The sequence below is a fragment of the Coffea arabica genome, chromosome 5c (genome assembly GCF_036785885.1).
Source record: "Coffea arabica cultivar ET-39 chromosome 5c, Coffea Arabica ET-39 HiFi, whole genome shotgun sequence".
In the NCBI taxonomy this organism is placed as follows: domain Eukaryota; kingdom Viridiplantae; phylum Streptophyta; class Magnoliopsida; order Gentianales; family Rubiaceae; genus Coffea; species Coffea arabica.
In genome coordinates, this window is record NC_092319.1 from 33920983 (window position 1) to 33942433 (window position 21451).

The 21451-nt window shown below is 33.8% G+C and overlaps 1 protein-coding gene across 4 annotated transcripts; it reads left to right on the forward strand.

The window, feature by feature from the left end:
- The first annotated feature begins 383 nt into the window (after window positions 1–383).
- LOC113689881 (inositol diphosphatase DSP4) lies at window positions 384–4774 on the forward strand. Of its 4 annotated transcripts, none has more exons than XM_027207679.2 (6): window positions 384–865; window positions 1158–1251; window positions 3594–3651; window positions 3751–3794; window positions 3889–4070; window positions 4292–4774. In XM_027207679.2, exons 1-6 carry the CDS (start codon window positions 570–572, stop codon window positions 4296–4298), a joined length of 681 nt encoding a protein of 226 aa, XP_027063480.2. In that variant the 5' UTR covers window positions 384–569; the 3' UTR covers window positions 4299–4774. The 4 variants fall into 4 exon arrangements, with proteins under 4 accessions (XP_027063480.2, XP_027063482.2, XP_027063481.2 ...); XM_027207681.2 differs by having other exon boundaries at window positions 4299–4774; XM_027207678.2 differs by having other exon boundaries at window positions 386–865; window positions 4335–4774.
- The last annotated feature ends 16677 nt before the right edge of the window (window positions 4775–21451 follow it).

The following is a 21451-nucleotide window of genomic DNA, read 5'->3' on the forward strand; positions in this document are numbered from 1 at the left end:
TCGGCCTTAACCACTAAAAGTGAATTTGAATTCAATTTAAAACTTTACCATACGCAAAAATACTGTTATTATTTTGTTTGACTAACAGGCAAATCAATTTTGAATGAACTTTTTTTCAAATCTTAGATTAGACTATCAAGTTGTTTGATTCATATGTCAATCTTACTTTTTCGGTGTAATTTAAATAAACAATGAAGTATATTTATTATGGACAGTTCCATTTTGAAACAAAACTTTGAAAGTTATATACAGCCATTTTTTTTTTTAAATTCTCATAACTTCTACTGGACCCTTAACCTTCAACTATATGGGTGGTCCACCTCCCACTTTAACCTTTAAAAATGGCCATCTATCTCAGTATTACAAATTTCCAAGTTCCAAGTTTCCAAGTTCCAACTCTATAAATAACGGCAGAAACCGCACCCCAAATAAGCCCCACCTCATCACCCCTCTCAAGTCCAAGTATCACAAGAATCCTCTTCTTCTTCAATAATACCAGTAGCAGCAAAAATCCTATACTCCTCCTTTGATTTCCTTCTCATTCTTTGTGAATCCGTACCATCTGAATTATGAAAATCGACCACAATTTGCATCAAGAACAAGAAGAAAAAGAGCAAACTGTAGTCATCCCGAGTGAAGAAAATATGTGCAGAACCATTGAAGTTGCCATCATTGAACCGCCCTCTCAGCCTCAAGTCTTGCCAGCAGTGAAGCTCACGCCACCGCCAACCACCGTGAATGATGATGAAGAGATGTTTATTCCTCCTCTCAACTTTGCTATGGTTGACAATGGCATTTTCCGCTCTGGCTTCCCTAACTCCACCAACTTCTCCTTCCTCCAATCCCTCTCCCTTCGTTCCATCATGTAAGTAAACTTTGTCAGGATTTATTGGGTACATATTTTTACAGTTAATTGGAAAATTGTTTTCAGAAAAATAAACACTGTGATTCCTGAAAAATTGGTTGCTAATGCAACTTTTTTGAGTTTGGATGTAGGAATGATTGAGCTGGTTAGGATAATAAGTGTTATAAATTATGGAAAATTGTTTCTTGCAAAACTGAAAAAAAAAAAAAAATCGTAATTCAAACGGATTTCCATTTGGAGGGATGATCACAGGCTTCTTTTTTTTTTTTCAATTTATTTTTGTGGATTGCAGATATCTTTGTCCAGAGCCATATCCGGAAGCCAACACGGACTTTCTGATGGCAAATGGGATTCAGTTATACCAGTTTGGGATTGATGGAGCTAAGGTAAAAGTTGGGCTTTTGCCCTTTGATTACATTGCTTCAATTTTTCTACTCCTTTTCTAATATTGATTTGATTTTGACTTTTGTGGCGAAGAATTAACAATTATTGGGTGTTTGGGATAATGGGTTTTGTTTATAGTAACGCAATTCAACTTTGTCATGCAGATAGTTGGACCTAGAAAGATAGGGAGGCAAAATACAGAAATTAGAAAATGGCAATTATTGATTCACAGTAGAAGAGAGTGTGTCATCATGAGGAGTTCATGAATTCTTCTGGGTTTGAGTAATAGTAAAAGTTAGTGGCAGTATATCTAATATTGATGCAAGTGCTGGAGAAAGGTATTTAGTAGTACTACATTTTATGAAGATTCAAGAGAAAGAGAATAGAGTTGCTGGTTTGATGATTACTATTCAGTTAGATGCTTTATTTTTAATGAGTGTTCTTTTTGCTTGTGCTGGAGAATATTCCATTTTTGGAATCGTAGATGCCTTTCATTTCTTTTTGCATTTCTTTCTGCATTTCTTTTCCACTACTTTCCAATCTCTTTAGATAACGATTTTCATAGATATTAAAAACATTTTCCAATTCTTTCCTCACTACAAAACCTATTGCAACAAAAGCTGGGTGACAATTCTTGACCGGGGAACATAATCATGGAAGCTTGAATCTGTAAAGAAAGGTGAACTTGAAAGCAATCTTCTTCTTGTACTTGTGCTCGGATTTTCTTTTCTACACATGCAGTGTGGATATGTTTAATGAATTTGACATTTCAGTTCTGATACACATGTATTTGCTTGCTTCATCGCATGATAGGATGAATCTGAAAATACTGGTGCAACAGTTGCAATTTTATGTTTCGGTTGATGCACATTCATGATTCAGTTAATGATATGCATAATTTCTATCTTGTAATATTTCAGTCATGTGAAAGTTGGATCCCTTCATATTTTAAGAGTTTTATGGCATTAAGTTTCATAATTAGGAGCTCTAAAATTTTGGAAAAAAAGAGGGATAATGTTGTTCTTTTGATTTGAGTGTGTGTTGTGGGCAAAACTACAGTAGCATGTCTTCACGGAGACAGTAGGACAAAGAAGATAAGTTCTGGGACACTATCATTCCACCATATGAGGTGGTCACAATCATATAATACTAGAAATAATCTCTATCTTTATCTCTATCAATCAGAAGCATAAACTGTATGTTAGCCTTTTAAATTTCAAAACCGGGTAGTTACTTAGAGCCAGGTCATTGATGCTATGGTATATGTTATATGATTTTCTTTAGCTCCTCAAGAGACTATGAATATTACTGAGAAAAACAATCATTAATCATACCTGTTTAATAGCATCATTGGCATTGAGCTTCACAATGTCTAGTAAATTTGTCATTCTTATCATGAAATAACTAGGCATTGAGTTCCATAAGTCATTTCTTTTATTTTTACCATTCTTCTTTATGTTGGGGGTGGGAGAGGGGAAGGGGAATTGATAGGCTTGACCATTTCGTTTCTGATCCTTATATTGCAGTTTTGTAGAATTGCAATGTCTTAATATAACAGCAGTAAGAATGGATCTGCATTAGCTTTCACATCCTTGGCTATCAGCTAGCCATTTGATCAAATATGTCTGAGGTTGGATGTTCTTCCTGCACAGTCAAGTTGGATGATAATTGGACTTTCAATTTTTGTCCAGGCTTTTTAATATAGAATCTGGTTCAATGGCAAGCGGCATCTTGTTAGGAAGTTTGGTCTGGGTAGTGAAAGAAAACCACTAATTTCTTCTCTATTCTTTTGGATGTATGTGTCTGCATGTGTTCTTTCTTCGTTTCTCTTTTTCTTTTTCTTTTCTCTTTCTTTTTCTTTTTTTTTTTATTTGGTTCATATGTCATGATGAAGGTGTCAAATGATGATTTGAAGGTTAAATCACTTGAACAGAAATATAAAGCTGCATAACATCAACTGAAGCTTGAAGATAAAGTTTAATTGGATGGTTTCATATGTTTATATTCACCAACTTAGGTGAAGCTATTTTCCAGGCTTTATTGGATTCCACTTTTGGGACACTAATTTGGACAAAGTCATATTGATAGAATTAATCTATCGGAAGCATATTTTGGGATTGCATATTTCATCTTTGGGGCTTGTGTTGAAGTACATGTTCCTAAAATTGCATCATGGGTTCTTTCTTCGTGCATTGTAGTTCCATTCTTTGGAGGATGGAATTTGACTCTGCAACTGAATTGTCTGTTTCGAATTACTGATATTACAAATGTTTCTTGTGCCAAAGATTTCTTTAATTGAATCATAATTTTGTTATGCAAATGATGTTCACCATTTGGTATTCAGGAACCGTTCGTCAACATTCCAGAGGATACTATACGTGAAGCATTGAAAGTTGTCATTGGTAGCTTATAACTTATTCTACCATGCCTTCATATTGCTTATCTTTGATAATCCAATGGTGGCAGAGTTTACTAACATACTTGTTTTTCCTTTACTACAGATGCGAGGAATCATCCTCTATTGATCCACTGCAAAAGAGGAAAGGTTGGTGTATTGTTAGTTTTGTTGTATTCTTATAACTGACAGGTACAGACCTAATTTTGTAAACTGGCACCTACGGCTGCTTTTGTTGTTGCAGCACCGAACTGGTTGTCTTGTGGGATGCTTGAGAAAATTGCAGAGATGGTGCTTGACTTCTGTGTTTGATGAGTACCAACGCTTTGCAGCAGCGAAGGCTAGAATATCTGATCAGAGATTCATGGAGCTGTTTGACACATCTAGCTTCAAGCATCTTCCAATGCCATTTTCATGTTCAAAGAGGTAACCACAAGTTTATGTGAGAGGGGTGGATTTCTTGCTACTCTGGATTAGATTGTTAATCTATAGAGGGCGATGATTTGATTCCTACAGTGCAGTTAATGAAGAAATTAGGTTACTTTTTATTAAGAGGTCAATAACAAGCCATAAGTGTCTTGTTTATAGCCAAGTATATGTTATAAGCTATTGATTGGATTCCATTTCAATTCACAACTGGTTCAAAGCATTTAGTTAAATGCTGAAACTATGTTTGTGACGAAATACCAGGATAAGAGCTCATTGTCTCCATCTGGCTTCTGCATGTCAACGGACACAAAAGCAAGGCAGCTAGTAAAGGTTCTTCCCCCGTGATCCCAGCTGGTTTGTTGGTGATCCCAGCTGGTTTGTTGGCTAAGTCCACTTCTATACTACTTCAAGCATAGTGCTTTAAATCCACCCAAGGTCTGGTTCAAAATTTACCAAGATAAGCAATTTATTGATGTTCCTGCTGAAATAAGTTGCATCTTGTAGTGCTTTAGTGTAATGTATTACTGGTTTAGGTGGTCATTTTTCACTCTTTTCTTGTGTTAGCTCTTAGTCCACCAGGTGGATGGAGCTGTTGAACATGTACTCAATTCAATTAGATTGTCCAAGTGCATATGCTCATATTGAACTTCATTTAACTGAGATTTTGTTATATAGTTGATTAAATGCTGATTATTTATGAATTATTAGTGCCAATTCGATTAACATTGACATCGATGTAATTACAACAAAGATACTGATCGAATTTAAATTTAATGCAAATGATGTATGTTCTGTTTTTCCTTTCCTCCATCTACCCCTTCTTGTTTGAATGGTTTATTTATGTATAAAAGGACTTTCCAACCACATAAATTATGCACAAATATATACTTATTCTAGTGAACGTCCATATTTTGAAAATTTTTTTTACTAACTAAAGAGAGATGGGATTTGAGAAACAGGAAGGGAGCGCAAGAACTAGAATTCAGAATTTTAATTTCTGAAACCTCAACATTAACAGTGAATGCACGATTATAGGTTTGTCAAAATATGGAGTTTTATCATAGAATGGTTTGAAGAATGAGAATGGTGTTGCGCCCCATTTTTTCGAAAAAGAATTAAATGGTGTAGAGTTCAAAAAATGTATTAAAAGATGAGTGCATTGAAAAATTGAGTTTTTTATTTTTAGAAAATAAATAAAGAAAAAGGGGCTAAAATGGGATTTGAAAAAAAATGTTGAAAAAATAAAATAAAATTTTAGGTGTTAGAAAAATGAATTTTTGATTTGGAAAATGAGTTTTTTATTTTAGAGGATAAATAAAGAAAAAAGGCCTAAAATGGGACTTAAAAAAGTGCCACGATTTTGGCCCAAAATAATAGTCTAAAAAAGGTTTTTAAGAAGAAATAGGAGTCGCCACTTGGTATCGAATTTAGGTGTACCAAATTACCTAAAAATGTATTTTTTAATAATAATAAAAATGGACAGAACCCTTTTTAGACGATTTCTGATTTTTGAAAAAAAGAGAAAATAGTTGAGGAGTCAGGGTTGAAAAAAGGGAAGGCAAAGATTTGATACAATCAAATCTAAAGCACCCTTTCAACCTAACCAAAACTAATTACGAGATTTAGTCAAAAATTGTTTTCATCTAACCCATAAAACTGATCACATTTGAATGTTTCTACATGGATGCAAATCTACATCTAAAGGATATCGAAAGGGTCAAAATATCTCTTCAAAATTTAATTGGTACAAATTACATTAATTGTGACGCTCAAAATGATTTTTAGAAGAGATCACGAATATGCAAAGAGTGAGACTCGAAAAAAAAATTATAATATTAGATAAGTATATGTGACCTAAGAGAGGGATGTTGTGACAGCCCCACCTCACCCTAAGGCGGACCAAAGGGTTCGGCGGATCGCTTGCCCAGATCTCGCTGGGACTCAGTCGTTCACTTTAGACCTCAATCAAAACCGGAATAAAACCACAATAATTTGTATAACAAAATCCAAAACTTAAAACGAAACTTATCTACATTTCTATCTCAAAAGGGAGTTCAACCATTGAATATACAAAGGTTCTCAATTCTTTATACATCCAGCCCATGCCAAGTGTTAGGGCGAGAACCATTACAAAAGAAATGAAAGAACTAGACCAAACTAGCCTACACCGAGCTCTCGTCCTTGCTCGTCTTCCCCTATTAAGGAAAACAAAACGAAAGGGATGAACTAAAAGCTCAATGAGGTTCCGAACATATAATCAAGTGATAAGTTCAATGCAATTACCATAAACAATCAATAACTCAAGAAACATTACAATGGAAAGCGATAAGAACACATTCATTAAAAGGATACGTGCTCACAAGAAACCATTCATTCATTCGTTCATTCATTCTCCTGTCAATTCCCCTTATTCCTCCAATCATTTGAAAATACATTTTGATAAGTAAAACCCCTCATTTGCGTTGACATTCGTTCATTCATTTCATTCACCCCCTTCTCGGACATTGGCCAGGCTCCAGATTTCAAGGTAATACTCGAGTATACCAAACGTTCACCCAGGGTCACTAAATCGCCCGACCGAGTCCGCTTCTGCCTTGAGTCGATCAGTAACGAAAGGCAGGACCCAGTTCAGCCAAGAGCCTTACATTCATGCACAACTAACATTTAATGACTTAACCATTGAAAATTTCACATTTCATTTAGGTCGAGTGTGATAAAATACACACTCGCCTAACAAACTCATTTTAAGAAATCATTGAAAACATTTAACATGTTATCATTCGTTCATAACAAGTCATATAAGCAAGAACAAGCCACATAGGCAATGAAAATATAACAAACAAGGAACACTCACCAATTATCCAAATAATTTATTCTCGAGCCTTGGGTTTGTTTCCTGGCTCATAGCTATTTCTTGGGACAAGTTAATAATTTCAAGGTAAATATATAATCTGTAGATGATCATTTATCATTCTTACATTATTATTTAAACTATTAAAATCAAGTTTGACCTTGAAATACAAATATATTCTCTATTTACTGTTTATTCCCCATTTTATTTTGAAACTTATTAATTTTATCATTTAAACCAAGAATTATACATATGCTCTATGGTTATAATCTTATAGGTATTTACATTAACTGTAACATATTTTCCACTCAAAATCCTAAGATGCAAGCTTGGGAACACTCCATTGGTTCTCCTTTTAACAAGCCAAGGTCTAAGTTGTGTGCACTTTAAATTTTATTTCATTACACTAGCCTCTCAAATTTGATAGTCTTTAAAATATTTGTGAAGACAATATTAAGTAATTAGAAACCAACTTAAGTAATTAGGAGCCATTTCATGTTTACAGCCATAACAAATTACCTTAGAGTTTCTAAAACATCAAATAAGTCTTAACTCATTACCATTCAACAAATCCACGTAAATTCAGCAATATTACTTCAAGCTTTCGGTCAAGAACTTCATTTTTCACTTGATTAAAACGCCAAATACTTAACATACACTTGATCTAACATGGATTAGGATAAGAAACATCTAATTGTAGCTAATGGTTCATCCAAATTATGCACAAAAATCTGTCATCAACTATCATGAGTTTTTTACTCAATCGTCTTAGTTTAACTCTACTCATGAAACTAGGTATAGTCGTTAATTCTCAGAACAATCGTAGCTATCATTTATGAAAGCTTATAGGTTGGAAATTAGAAGAAATGCTGGTTAAAACTAGTTCCTCATGGCTAGCATCTTAGCAAGTGCATTTAGAAACAAAATGAAAGGCAACAAGAAAGGCAGCTTTGCCATCCTCCGGTATTTCGATCATAACTAGAGCTGCACTTATCGGATTGAGGCAAATTTTATAGCGTTTCGAAGCTAAGATATAAACCTACATTTCTTATGAAGATATCGATACCTAGTTGTCATGTTTTCAGGGTCTAAAGTGGACGACCAGAACCACATGAAAATAGGTCAGGAGCAATGAGGTCTTTTTGTGCAGTCAAGAGTCGTCCATTGTTCACTTCAGTTTTCCACTTGCTTTAACCTTGTTTGTTGCAGGTTATCCTAAGCTAAACAAGGTCGCTCATGACTAGGATTCAAAGGAGAAAGAAAAACTGAGTTCGGTTTCGTTTCTGCAGCTAGCTGCAAATCTTGTGCAGCCATGCATGCATCAGATTTGCATGCTTTCGCACGCGTATATCAACAAGATATCACTTGTAAGTTCCTTAGGATTCCTTTCAATCTCAGGTTACAGCTAGCATGTAAGGTATAACTCAAGACTAAACAAAACGTAAATGTGATAGCCCCATCTTACCCTAAGGCGAACCAAAGGGTTCAGTGGACCGCCTGCCTAGCTCTCGCCGGGACTCAGTCATACCTCAATCAAAATCAGAATAAAACCACAAGAATTTGTGTAACAAAATCCAAAATTTAAAACGAAACTTATTTACATTTCTATCTCAAAAGGGAGTTCAATCATTGAATATACAAAGGTTCTCAATTCCTCATACATCCAGTCCATGCCAAGCACTAGGGCGAGAACCATTACAAAAGAAATGAAAGAACTAGACCAAACTAGTCTGTACCGAGCTCTCGTCATTGCCCATCTTCCCCTATTAAGGAAAACAAAACTAAAGGGATGAGCTCAAAGCTCAGTGAGGTTTCGAACACATAACCAAACAATCAATCCAATACGTTAAACATAGAGTATCAATAATTCAAGAAATATTTACAATGGAAAGCGATAATAACACATTCATTAAAAGGATACGGGCTCACAGGGAGCCATGCTTTCGTTCGTTCATTCGTTCTCCTGACATTTCCTCTTATTCCTCCAATCGTTTGAAAATGCATTTTTTGTAAATAAAATCCTCGTTAAATCGTTCGTTTCATTTCATTCACCCCCTCCTGGACATTAGTCAGGCTCCACCAACCTACAAGGTAATACTCGAGTATACCAACGTTCACACCCAGGGTCACCATATCGCTCGACCGAGTCCGCTTCTGACTCGAGTCGATCGGTAACGAAGGGCAGGGCCCAGTTCAGCCAAACGGCTTACATTCATGCGCAACTAGCATTTAATCATTGAAAATTTCACATTTATTTAGGTCGAGTGCGATAAAGTACACACTCGCCTAGAAAACTCATTTTAACAATCATTGAAAGCACTTAACACATTATCAATCAATAATAACAAGCCAATAAGTCAAGAAAATATAACAAACAAGGAACACTCATCTATATACGCAAAACAACGTGCAAAATATCCTTCCGGATATTATCTTTAGTCACCAAGAAAACCTAAGATTAAACAAGAAAGAATATTACAACTCATCTAATACAAACAATTAGGTGAAATCAAAGAACTCAACAATTGATGAGTAGAACGTATAAAAGACTTTAAAGTGAAACGAGGACATTTGGACCCATGAACAAAAATAACTAGGGTTTCATAGTCGAAACGTAAAACCCAACTCAAAAGGGTTATAAAATTTTCCAATGGAAACACTTGAACCAAAGACAATTCGGAATCCAACTAGATAGGCTAAGAAATATTGTTTTCGGGATCGTTTATATGGTTCAAAATCATCTCATATTCAAGTAGATATTATAGACTAAATATCTTAATGAAATTCATGTAAAAGGGAGGACAAAATACCCAAGAAAACCCTAAACCACTTCTTTTTATTTGGTAAGCGTAAGTAAACATTTGGAGTTTCCAATTGAAGAAAGATCATGTTTTAAGATGGAAAACGGTCATAGTATTTGCCAAACGAAAATATACAAATTCAAATAGAACCTTAGCCCTCGAGCGAAAATTTGGGCAGCACGCCCTTTGTATTTACCTATTTTTCCAGCCATTTATGGCTTCATTGTTTTTCTCAATCAATCCCAGAGTCACACACAATATCATCTCATTTCAATAGCCATTCCATAGGCTCAAAGTCATATAAGTACAAAAATCAAGCTAACAACATGTGCGGAAATGAAGTTTAACAAAAGACAGGTTTGACAGGTTTTGCGTAACGGACACATCTGAATCTATGCTTATCGGATTGGGATGTAATTTATACCGTTTCGAAGCTAAGACAGAGGGCTACAATTGTGATGAAGACCACTTAGTCCAAATTCTAGTGTAACCTAGTCAAATTCCCAATTCCCAGAACCAAGTTCCAACTAATCAGCTAATTAACTGTACTACCTTTAAATGGCCATATCATAGGCTACCAAGGTCCGTTTAAGGCGTTATTGGAGGCGTTGAAAAGCTAAGACAAAGACCTACAACTTTCATGAAGACCACTTAGTCCAGTTCTCACCCTAACTAGGTCAAATTTACCAAAACAACTCCAGATTTTCCAGTTCGAAATTCACTGCAGAAATCAACTAGCAGTCCTGCTTTATTCACTCATATCTCAGCACACACAACTCCAATTCAGGTAATTCCAAAGCCATTTGAAAGCTAAGATACAAGACTATAATTCTTAAGAATATATCATCAACCAATTCGGTAATATTCCTGGTCAAACTAACCACTTACAAAGGCTGATTTTCATTTTCGGACAGAAACAGGGTAGCAGGGGTAATTCGGTCTTTTCATAGGTTACGTTGCTCCAATTGAGCTGAAATTTTGCAAGCAACTATAAAACATTATTCTCTACAACTTTTATGTTTTGTCCTAAGGCTAGTTCGGCCTCTAACAAGGTGAAATAGAACCGGACAGAAGCAGGGCAGGTTATCATCCAAGCTGGAATTCATGCATTCAAGTGCTAATCTTCCACAAAACAACATCTAAAGCAACTAAAAACCACTAATAAGCAATTAATTGAAGTAAAGAAGAGGTTCTTGGCAAAATACCTTATCTCCCTATGAAAGATGGTAGCTTAGGCTTTGTCCTCCAAAAATAACTCCACAAACACCTTGGAAACTACTTGGAAAGTAAGTTTTATGGAGTAGTTTGCAAATTAATCGGTTGAAACTCAAGATTTGGGCAAGAAATTGAAGTGGAAGATGAAGAACTCTCTTGGTTTCTCTCTCACTAATTTCAGCCAAAGGAGACAAGAAAATGAATGAATTTTGGTCAAAAATATGATTTTAGTAAAGTTACCAACCTTGGTCAAAAGTCCAATTTCTAATAGCATAGTGACACTTGGCTCCTTTTAGGGTTTTAAGCTTATCTCTTTGTCTCTCTAATACTAATCCATATAGGTAACTTCTAATTATCTCTTAACACCTTGTAAAATAATATCACTTAATACAAAACTCCAACAAGTTGTCAAAATATATCGCATTTACCGTACTAGCGGGTCCCACGTCCAAAATACACTTCAAACTCAACGTACACTAACTCATACTAGGAAGATGATTTTAAAACTGTACTTACTTGTAAAAATGCATAGAAAATTTAATATTTTCAAGGAAAGTATAAAATATAGTCAAAGAAATAAAATAATGCTGAGAAAATGTGAAAATTTTTGGGTCCTCACAGTAAAGCTAATTTCAAGAGCTAAACAGAACCATAGCTCATTTCTGCTCTTAGTTACTATATCTGATGTATAATGTTTTCCTTGAACCAGAACTAATTTCGTAGCTAACCCAACGTATAAAGCGCATGTTTAGCTGATTAAACTTCTTATAAAACTTAAGGTAATGCATAACATGAATTTCCTATCATTATTCTCCAAAGAAACATTGATAACAAGCTACAACTCGAGTGATTTACTCTCGGTTCCTACAACTTCACTCGAGCAGTAGTTTTAATCCTAAACCAGAACATTTCCTCAATCAAAACTTATTTTCCTTACTAAAACTTAACATGCAACTTATATATTCATTCATACCAGTTAAGTAAGCAAGAGATTATTGAAGTTTCTTACCTTTTTGTGTCCTAAAGCTCGATAATTACAGATTGCTCTCCTCTCTCGGCTCTGGTTCCTCCAACTCTTGCACCCGCTATTTTTTTTTTCCTTACTGATGTAGCTGAAACTCGAAGTTGCAGACTAGTTTCTCCTCTTATCACTTACTTAGCTCTCGGCTTTGGTGTTTGAGAGGAAGAAATGGTTTGATGCCCTGTTTTCTCTTTCGGTTGTTGCTGCCTAACAAAATGCAGAGTTCTCTCTCTCACTCTCTCGGTTGGTAACTCCAAAGAACTGATCCCTCCACTTCCTCTTCAGTCGGTGGTTGATAAAACCAAAGTTTCTCCACTCGGTCTTGTTTCTAAAATTCTAATACTAGCTGGCCGCATGGTAGATTAGCTAAGATAAGAGGTTAGTTAGGTCGTTCGATATCCACTTATTTCCTTTCCACCATTTAGTCTGGATAGCTGACTGACTTCTATTTGGTTTCAATTCCTCCAAATATTTTCCTTCACTCTGTCACTACTTACTCAGTAATTTTGGTAGCAGGTTCATTTCGACAGGTGTCCAAATGAGAGTCACTCACCGCCCCAAGCTAAAGGCCAGCCCCTACTGATTTCTTCCACCGCTTAAGTAGCTTCCATTCGGTTCCAATTTAGTCAAGTGTTATGCTTCTTTGAGGTTGATTTATGTAGTACCTTTAGTTGGTTTCTTGGCTGCATGGAAGATTAACCAAAGGTCTAAGGTTGGTTTGGTCTTTTTAATTTTAGTTCATTTGTTTGCCAAGAGTCCGTAATTCTATGGTCCCACACATTGATTCAAAATTTCGTTTGTTCTCATTTGCATTTACCTTGAAAAATTTGCTTATATCGATCTAGTAGATTTTCACACATTTGACTTTAAGGAAAATTAATTAGTCATGTAACCTATTCGACTATGTAATAAATTCAAATGGCTCAAATTACAATATGCATATCATATGTTTATTTGATTCATATAAATTTTTTTTTTACACCATTCTAGGATATTTCTAAATTCTCAATTTTTATATAAATTCAATTAAGCATGTAATTTAACCATTTATTCGTTATAATATTTCTAATATCAAAGTAATTAAAATAAAAGAAATTCATAGCGTACATATAATTTTTTTTTTCGAGTTCTCACAGATGTAACATAATGGGTACGGGAGATTAAAATTCGTGACTCAATTTTTTCTTTTATAGAGGAGATACGAGCTTGCTAAGGCAAAGAAGCCATACTCATCTATTTCTCATATTTGAAGGGTGACGCTTCTAACCTAATCAAGCAAATGAACTAGCATACTTTCAAACCTAATCAAGCAAATGAACTAGCATACTTCTATTTTCTTAAATGGAATGTAAGTCTAAATGTCATGTTTTGCGCACATAGGGATAAGAGAGGTAATATATAGAGGAAATATCATGCAAAATGAGAAAAGACCCTAAAAATGAAAAACATATATGAAATGTGATGAATGCCATGTAAAAAATGTGATTTTATAGCGAGACAGCCTAAAGGATTTAGCATTGGATTAGCCCATTTTTACAAGTGTTCACTAGGGTTGGACTATTGAGAAATCGGGGAGAAAAGCCACAACTAGCATTGGACTAGTGTGGTGACGTCATGTATTTATTATAAACAAATAAATCATATAAAATATAATTAAAGCAAATAAACACATAATGAACATAGAACACATAACACTTAAGCATAATTTCTAAATGCAAAACCCTAATGAAAGTGAATAAACACATAAACACTCAAGCATGCAAGCACACAAGCAAATAAACGCAAATAAAAATCTAACTATTACATTCGGCGGCCTAATTACAATCTAAAAGGGGGAAATTTTAAAATAATAATCTAACTAAACACATTTTTAGCAAAAATTAAAACCTATCTATTACAAAGGTTAGCTAAATACATGTCTTGAGCACTTATCTATTATAATTTGACATTTCAATGCCTCTCAAATAATCATTAAAATTAAATAAAATAAATGAAACTTAAAATGAATAAAAATGAATAATTAAAAGAAAAAACACTCAGAACATGCAATTGCACATAAAAACACATTCGAGCACATAAAAAATTTAAAATAATAAAAGAGATTACTTCCCTTGAAGTTGTGGTTAAATGGGGTGAAATTTGCCCTATTTATGCTCCAAAATCAACAAAATAATCAAGACATCAATTTAATTATAAAGAAATGGAAATAATCATGAAATCTATCAATTAAAACACTTAAATGAATTATAATTAACAATTAAAGAAGGAAAGTAACTTATATTTAAGAAATCAAAACTATTAGGGACCTAATTATAAAACTTAAGAAAGTTTTTGAGGTCAAATTATAATTATTACAAAAATTATAGGTCAAAACAAAAAAAATAAAGTTCAAGGATCAAAATGCAATTAAATGAGTGACTTAATTGAAATAAATCTAAAGTTTTAGGCCTATAGTAAAATTACTCAAAAGTACAAGGACTAATCTACAATTTACGGATCTGGTTTCTTAAGAAAACACATGCCATTGGGCCATTTTTTATTTCTTTGGGCCAAAGCTTTCTAAACCCAATCGAAGGTGCAAGGCGAAATACCTAGGCTAGCCCATAGTTTTACCCAAACCATCCAACTGAAAAAGCATGGGTTTCAAACTCCCAAACCCATGTTAAAACCCAAAAAATTTAAAACCAAAGCCTTTTATCAAAACCCAAATAGAAATAACCTTCAACCCAAACTAACCTATTTCATTAAAACCAAACAAAGTAATAAATCTACAAAAAAATGCTAAGCCTTAATTATGCATTAAATCCCAGAATTAATATACCCAAAAAGTCACATAAAACATGCACAAGAAGATTAAAGTTTAAAAGGGGGCAAAATTGGTTCAATTTTTCCAGATTTTGGGTCATAGTGAAATTAGGCAAAAGTAGGGGGTCAAAATGCAATTTTTGGAAATTATCCATGCAAGCTTCAAAGAAGGTTTCTGCAACTTCTTCTCATTTCATCAAAATGCAAAAGGCGCCGACAAACATAAAAATTTGGACCAAAACAAGATTGTGCAGCTTGGGAACTTAACCAAATCTCATCATTTAGACATCATATCTAATCACATGCAAACATGGCAAAAATCTTAAGCTAATAATCCATAAAAAAAATACAGCAGAAAAAGGAAAGAGACAAGGACAAATGGAGCAAATTTCGGCACATTTGTTGCATATTTGTTGGGTATACACAAAAGAAGAGGGATGAATGGGCTACCTTTTGATACCTTGTGGCAGCAAGAAAATGTGGAAAAATCTAAGATACCTTGTGGCAGCAAGAAAATGTGGAAAAATCTAAGAAAAGCGCATTCCAATGTTGGAATTTGGCAATCAAACTTGTTGCAAAATTTTTAAGGGTGACGAAGGCAGCAAGTTCAAGCCCAAATTTGAAGATGTTTATGAGGTTTTCTTCAAAAATTTCCAACATGAAACTTCCTCCCGAACCAACGTAGTTTGCCCAGAAAACAAAATCTTCCCACAAAATGCCCTAGGGAGATCAAAATCAGGCAGGGAAGGTGACCGAACCACCAACGCTGGCTCAAAATTTTTTTTCTAGAAAACTCTTTCAAGAGAACAAATTCGAGCCTCGATTTGAGGGGATTCCAGACGATTTTTTCAAGAGGTCTCTAATGAAATTTTCTCTCCTCACTCCCTAGTTTTTCTAGAAGCAAAAATCTCTCTCAACGGAGTTTTGTAGAAGGAGAAAATGGAGCTCGAAAGTGGCTGATCGGCCAACCTTGTTTTTCTGAAAAATTTCTGCAATCCTCTTTTTCGTCTTTTCTTTTTCTCTTTTTCGCTCTCTCCCTCTATTTTTTCCTTTTTTCGCCGCCTCTCCTTTGTTCTCCTTCTCTAATGCTATGTTTTTTTTTTTATATGGAACTAAGCTCTCTAAACCCTCACAACAATGGTGTAGATGAAAGATGGTTTCTTGGCAACTTTGAGCCATTAGATGGCTTTGAATTCTAGATTTTTCTTGATAGATTCCAACTAAGATGAGTTGGCATTGTACTAAAGGGCCTGGAGGGAAAGAAAATTGCAAAAAAAAGAAAAAAAAGAGTGGAAATGGCTGCGAATTTGCTGCTGCAATTTTTCTTGTACTATGGCTTCCGGTACGGACCAAACAAGAAGATGATATGCGCGTGGCTTGCACGCGCGGGTGGGAAGGTTTTTTTTTCTTTTTTTTCTTTTTTGTTTTACAAAAACTGATTTTGATTTTTGTTTTGTTTTGTTTTCTGCCTTTTCTTTCTTTCTTTCTGCGTAATTTTCTTAAAAAAAATGAATTGAAATGATTTTTCTCAAGAAATAGAAATAAAACAAAAATAAATTAAAATAAATAAAATTTAAACAAAAAATGAACAAAAATAGGAATAAAATGAAGAAAAATAAAAATGATAAAATTTTGGTGTCTACAAATGGTAGTTACCATAGAACAAATAGCCAATGCTAATCTTTTTTTCTTTTTCCCAGCAATGGTAACATTTATATAAACCTAATCTATCCTCTTTGTCAAAATATGAAGTTTTATCATAGAATGGTTTGAAGAATGAGAATGGTGATTGCAATAGAACAAATAGACAATGCTAATATTTTTTTTTTTTCCGGTAACGGTAACATTTGTATAATCTAATTTATTATCTTTTAAAGTGAGGGGAGGTTAAAGAGGCTCTATGACACCTTTGACCAAAGGGGCGCTTGGCACATCTTTTGAATTTTTTTCATTGCATGTGGAGTTCGAACCCCTAACCTACAACCCAAATGTAGCATTATTACGTATTGCATGTCAGTAGTTGAGAGATGCTACTAGGTTACGCACACTTAAATAAATTTGATTTTACACAAAGTTGAATAAATTTGTTTACACTTCATCACCACCGCTAATGGATTGGATCTGGGCTTCAATCCAGTCCTCCTTTCTAGATATGGGTCCAAGTGTGGATTCATCCCGGATATGGCCGTGATCTAGTTGGCACAACCTCTAGACAGAAGAGAAGTGGATCTACTTGTTTCGACCCATTTTGGATCCAAAGCAGACTAAAATGCATAACTAAATAGTATATCCATTCATTATAATTGATCGTCAGCCCACACGTTTCATCTAAATTTTTAAAAAAATGTTTATTATAATTGATTATGTATAACTGTTGCAATTTTTGTCCTCATATTGTTTAATGTATTAAAAAGAAATTTTGTGTGAGATAATAGGATTTGGAGGTTTTAGATTCAAATCTCTTTCCCCCTCTCAACTTTTTAAATCGTACCATTTCCCTACCAAAATAAAAGAGAGAATTAGAATTAAAATTTGTAACAAGTTGAAATAATAAAAGAATAAAAATGGGATTGAAATATTAGAAATGTTCTATTTGCCTATTGGACAATTATTAAGATATATTTCAGGTGTCATATTTTTTGAAATGTAAAATTAATTTAAAAAATAAAAAAAATATAAGGGAGGATAGGTAAGATTAAATACGAAAAGTATATAAATGCAAATGGATGATAATAATTATTAGTATGTGTCTATACATAATAGGTTAGGTGAGTTTAGATGTATTAACGAGTGTCCATTGGGCATCCGTTAGAAAAGCCTTATTAGATACACTAAATACTTCTCATTAAATTAGCTTTTACGGATGGAATATATACTATGCAGATCCTGATTCGATCTAACCAAAATCCTAAATTTCTTGTTTAAACAGAATCCAAAACTATATGTGTTAGTAACCGTGGGTTAAGCCGACCGATTGTGGAGCCAGCATTAAATCGGATTCAGATTTGGATCTATTAGTTCCAGTCCAAATCTTGTTCATCTATAGGTGTACAAAAGAAAAACTATGTGTATTGGGTGAATTACACTTAACCATTTCTAACGGCCTCTAGTTTTCGTTTATCAGTGCTTAGCCCCCACTTCTTTGAATTGTAAGTGTTATTCAACAAGCACCATAGTTTTTTTTGGCCCTTTTCCATTTTCCTTTCTTTTTCCTATTGTTTCTCGTTCTTTTCTTCTTTATCTTATTTTTGTTTTCATGCCAATACGTTTTTGCATGTTTGTGGCCTTTGCATCAATGTTTTGAAACTCAGATCGTTGATTGAACCGATGGAGTACTCGGATCGAAGTTCAATTGGTTGGACCGGTTCAACCTTGATTCAATAAATTTTTTTAAAAATAATTTATATAAATATATATGCACAAAATAAGACATGCATTGGGCTAATTTAGGACTTTATATGATGAAAAGTTTAATAGTTTCAAAGAATTTGGATTTTCACAAATAAAATTTTAAAATTATAAGTTGAAACAAATAAATTTCATCTCAATCTTAATTGAATTTACCAAAAAAATAATCCTATATCCAACCCAAAATACCACAATATTCTAAAATTATACAAAATTCACGTCTATGGGAATGAGACATTGTGATTTTAAATTTTAATTCACATTTTTGGTATTTAAAGATTGCAACTTAAAAAAAAAAGAAGATTGGAGTTTGGAGGTAGTCAAGAAAATAGAAAATAGAGATACAAACTTGATAAGAGGCAAAAAAATGAGAAGAAAATGAGTGGATGTGACATTTAATAATTAATTTTTAATGTTAAGGAAAACCTATTTAAGGAAAACCTATTCCTTTTTTTAATTTTTTTTCAATTTAATAGACAAAAAAAAATCGCCAGTTCAACGGTTTAATCAGGTTCGTACGGTTTGAACGGTTCAATTTGGTTTTTAAGTCTAGTCAATCCAAAGTATAAACCAGACTGGAGCTACGCAGGTTTGCTGTCTGACCAGTAGAACTGACCGGTCCGATCCGATTTTCAAAACATTGTTTTGTGTACTTGGAATAATTCCTTTATTTATTTAATTTGATTCTCTCAACTTGTGTACTTTCACTATGAATAAATTGATTGATCATGATCTACAACACTTTATACAAATTTAGCACTCAAATATCTAATTTAATATGCCAGATATATTTTTGTAGTCCAAAATAGTAGTAGTTGATCAAGTAATCAAATTTGTTTTATATTGCAATATATTAACAATTATGAACTTGGCAAATAGAGTTCTTCGTCTTTCTTGTTATTCTTAGATACATAATGCTTTCACTTATTTAACAAAATTTGTTACTTCATATTAATAGAACAACAAAACAAGTAGTAAAGTGGTTAATGGTTTAAATGAGTTTTACGATAAATTACACTCAAGGAAACAAGAATACATTATTGGAAAAGAGAACAAAAAGAAAAAGAAATCAAAAGCTGGAAAATGGTCTTTAGAAGCAGCCTTCGGATGCAACTCCATAGGTTCAACCGTCTGAACAAAGACAGAGAGTTGGCTGCCTTGGTCTTACACATGGTTCAAATAGCGTTACTTGGTTTGGCCGTCTAATCGACCTTTTGGACACATGGATTGGATGTAATTCATTTGGACTGGCCTTTTGATCGTTCTAATAACTAGTCTTTAACAGCTATATTTTTTACCATTAGGAGCAAGATTGAGCTTTTATAAAAGGCTAAATGTTCAAGTTTTAGCTTCAACAAGTGGAGGAACATATCCAAGAGTTTACAAGTCAAATCCTTTCATCCTATCACTAGTTCATGAGCTTCCATTTGTAAATCTACAACACAGAATGTCATTGGGCTTTCAATTATAAAACCACACTATTAGAATGTTGGTTCTTCTTGTATCTCAAATTGTTTGAGTGTTTATCTAAGGTTTTCCATTGGGGAGTAGAAAAACCTCAGAGAAGGTGAGTCTCACTTGTACATTAGCGTGGGTCTTCAAAATTGAAAGAAATGGGCAAATACTTGAGAGGGGTTTCTTGACTAAGAAAAAAAGTCTAGGCTCAATTAGGGTTAAAGAACATAATGTGAGCTTGATTGAGCCTCCACTATACTTGGTCATTGTCTCATCCAATTTGTGAAGAGACACTTAAGGTGCATTTGATAAAACTAAAGTCTAAAAACTGAAGTCTGAAATTTGAAATCTGAAGTTTGAATCTATTAAGTTATTGAATTGTTAAAATTAAATCTAAGGGGGTGCTTGGTTCACAGATTAGAATCAGAAATGGAAATAGAATCATGGACTCTAGTTTTGGAATAAAACTTTTCATTCCAATATCTTAGATTGGTTCACACACTGGAATTAGTATAATTCCAATTCTTGATGCTTGGTTTGATGAGTGTTTTGGAATGAAATGCAATTAAATTCTAGTTTTGCTCTTGATATAAAAATTATTATAAAATAAAAGAATTACATATACAATGAATTAACATCTCCACAATTGTAACCACAATAGTTAGTTGGTTTTTGATAAAAGATAAGAAAATCGTAAACCATAAGAAAAATTAACACTAGAAAATAAATATAGTGGCTGCATTAATAAGTTGTTTGTGTTTCGTACATTAGACAATGATTTGAAATAAAAGATCTCTCCTTGCATGGATGAATAAAAGAAGGAGACCAAATCAAAAAAGCTAACCATGCTATTGCCAAACTCCATAAGAACAAAATACAAACCAATAATCTAAGCCATTCAAGAGTGCCACTCAATATCTACAATCTCCAAAAGACTAATCATTTAACCATCTAACAACCACCATAACAAAAAGAAATTGCCACCAAATCATCACTTCTAGCTATCAATAAGTCTTACTTTAGTGAGTAGATGGAGGATAAAAGAGGTTAATTACATATTGTCACTGCATTTCTGCAGGAAGATTGTAGAACACATGAAGCTTGGAAGTCTACTCTGAAAGTATGTTGGCTGCAATCATTACATCTCCACTTGGTAAAGCAAGTTTCAACAGCTCAGTAACAACTTGATCTCTTCTATCTGAGACCAATTGCTCACGTTTATTCTCATTTGACATGGCTGCTGCCATAGTTGTGAAGTTAGCTTGAATTCCCTCCATGAATTCTCCAAATTTGCTGGTGAGAAGTTGCAATGATGGATCAAGATCACCCCTTATTGTTGATAAAGATTTCATTTTCTTTTGACATATTTGCAATGGGAGGTGATTGTTTCTTTTGTTTCTTAGAATTCATTGTGCTTGTTGAGCTCGGTTGAGTTGATTATGCCATGGAATTTACTTCATCTTCATCTACCTTATCGTCATCTGAGTTTGACATAGCATCAATTCCTTCATCTCCTTCCTCCAAATTTTGGATAGCTTCAATATCTTGGATAGCTTGTACAAAATTTTCAGCAACATTTCTAATGGCTCTATCTCTTCCATATACAATTTCAAGATCTCCTAAATATGAAAATTTGACATCCCAAAGGCCTTTTGCATCCTTATGAGTCTAAAACATAGAATAGAAAGGTAAATGATAATCTTAATAAAATTTTGAAACTGCCATATCACAATGTAAAAAGTAGTCAATTTCTTACCTTGTACCAATCATCATACCACTGTTTTTCACAAGAAATCTTTGTCTCAACATTATTCCAACTACA

What these genes read in the sequence shown, in the direction of transcription:
- LOC113689881 (XM_027207678.2), top strand. Translation starts at nt 570, where the DNA reads ATGAAAATCGACCACAATTTGCATCAAGAACAAGAAGAAAAAGAGCAA. An exon ending in AGCATTGAAAGTTGTCATTG is followed by an intron (nt 3,652 to 3,750) that starts GTAGCTTATAAC and finishes CCTTTACTACAG; the next exon opens with ATGCGAGGAATCATCCTCTA. An exon ending in TCCACTGCAAAAGAGGAAAG is followed by an intron (nt 3,795 to 3,888) that starts GTTGGTGTATTG and finishes TTGTTGTTGCAG; the next exon opens with CACCGAACTGGTTGTCTTGT.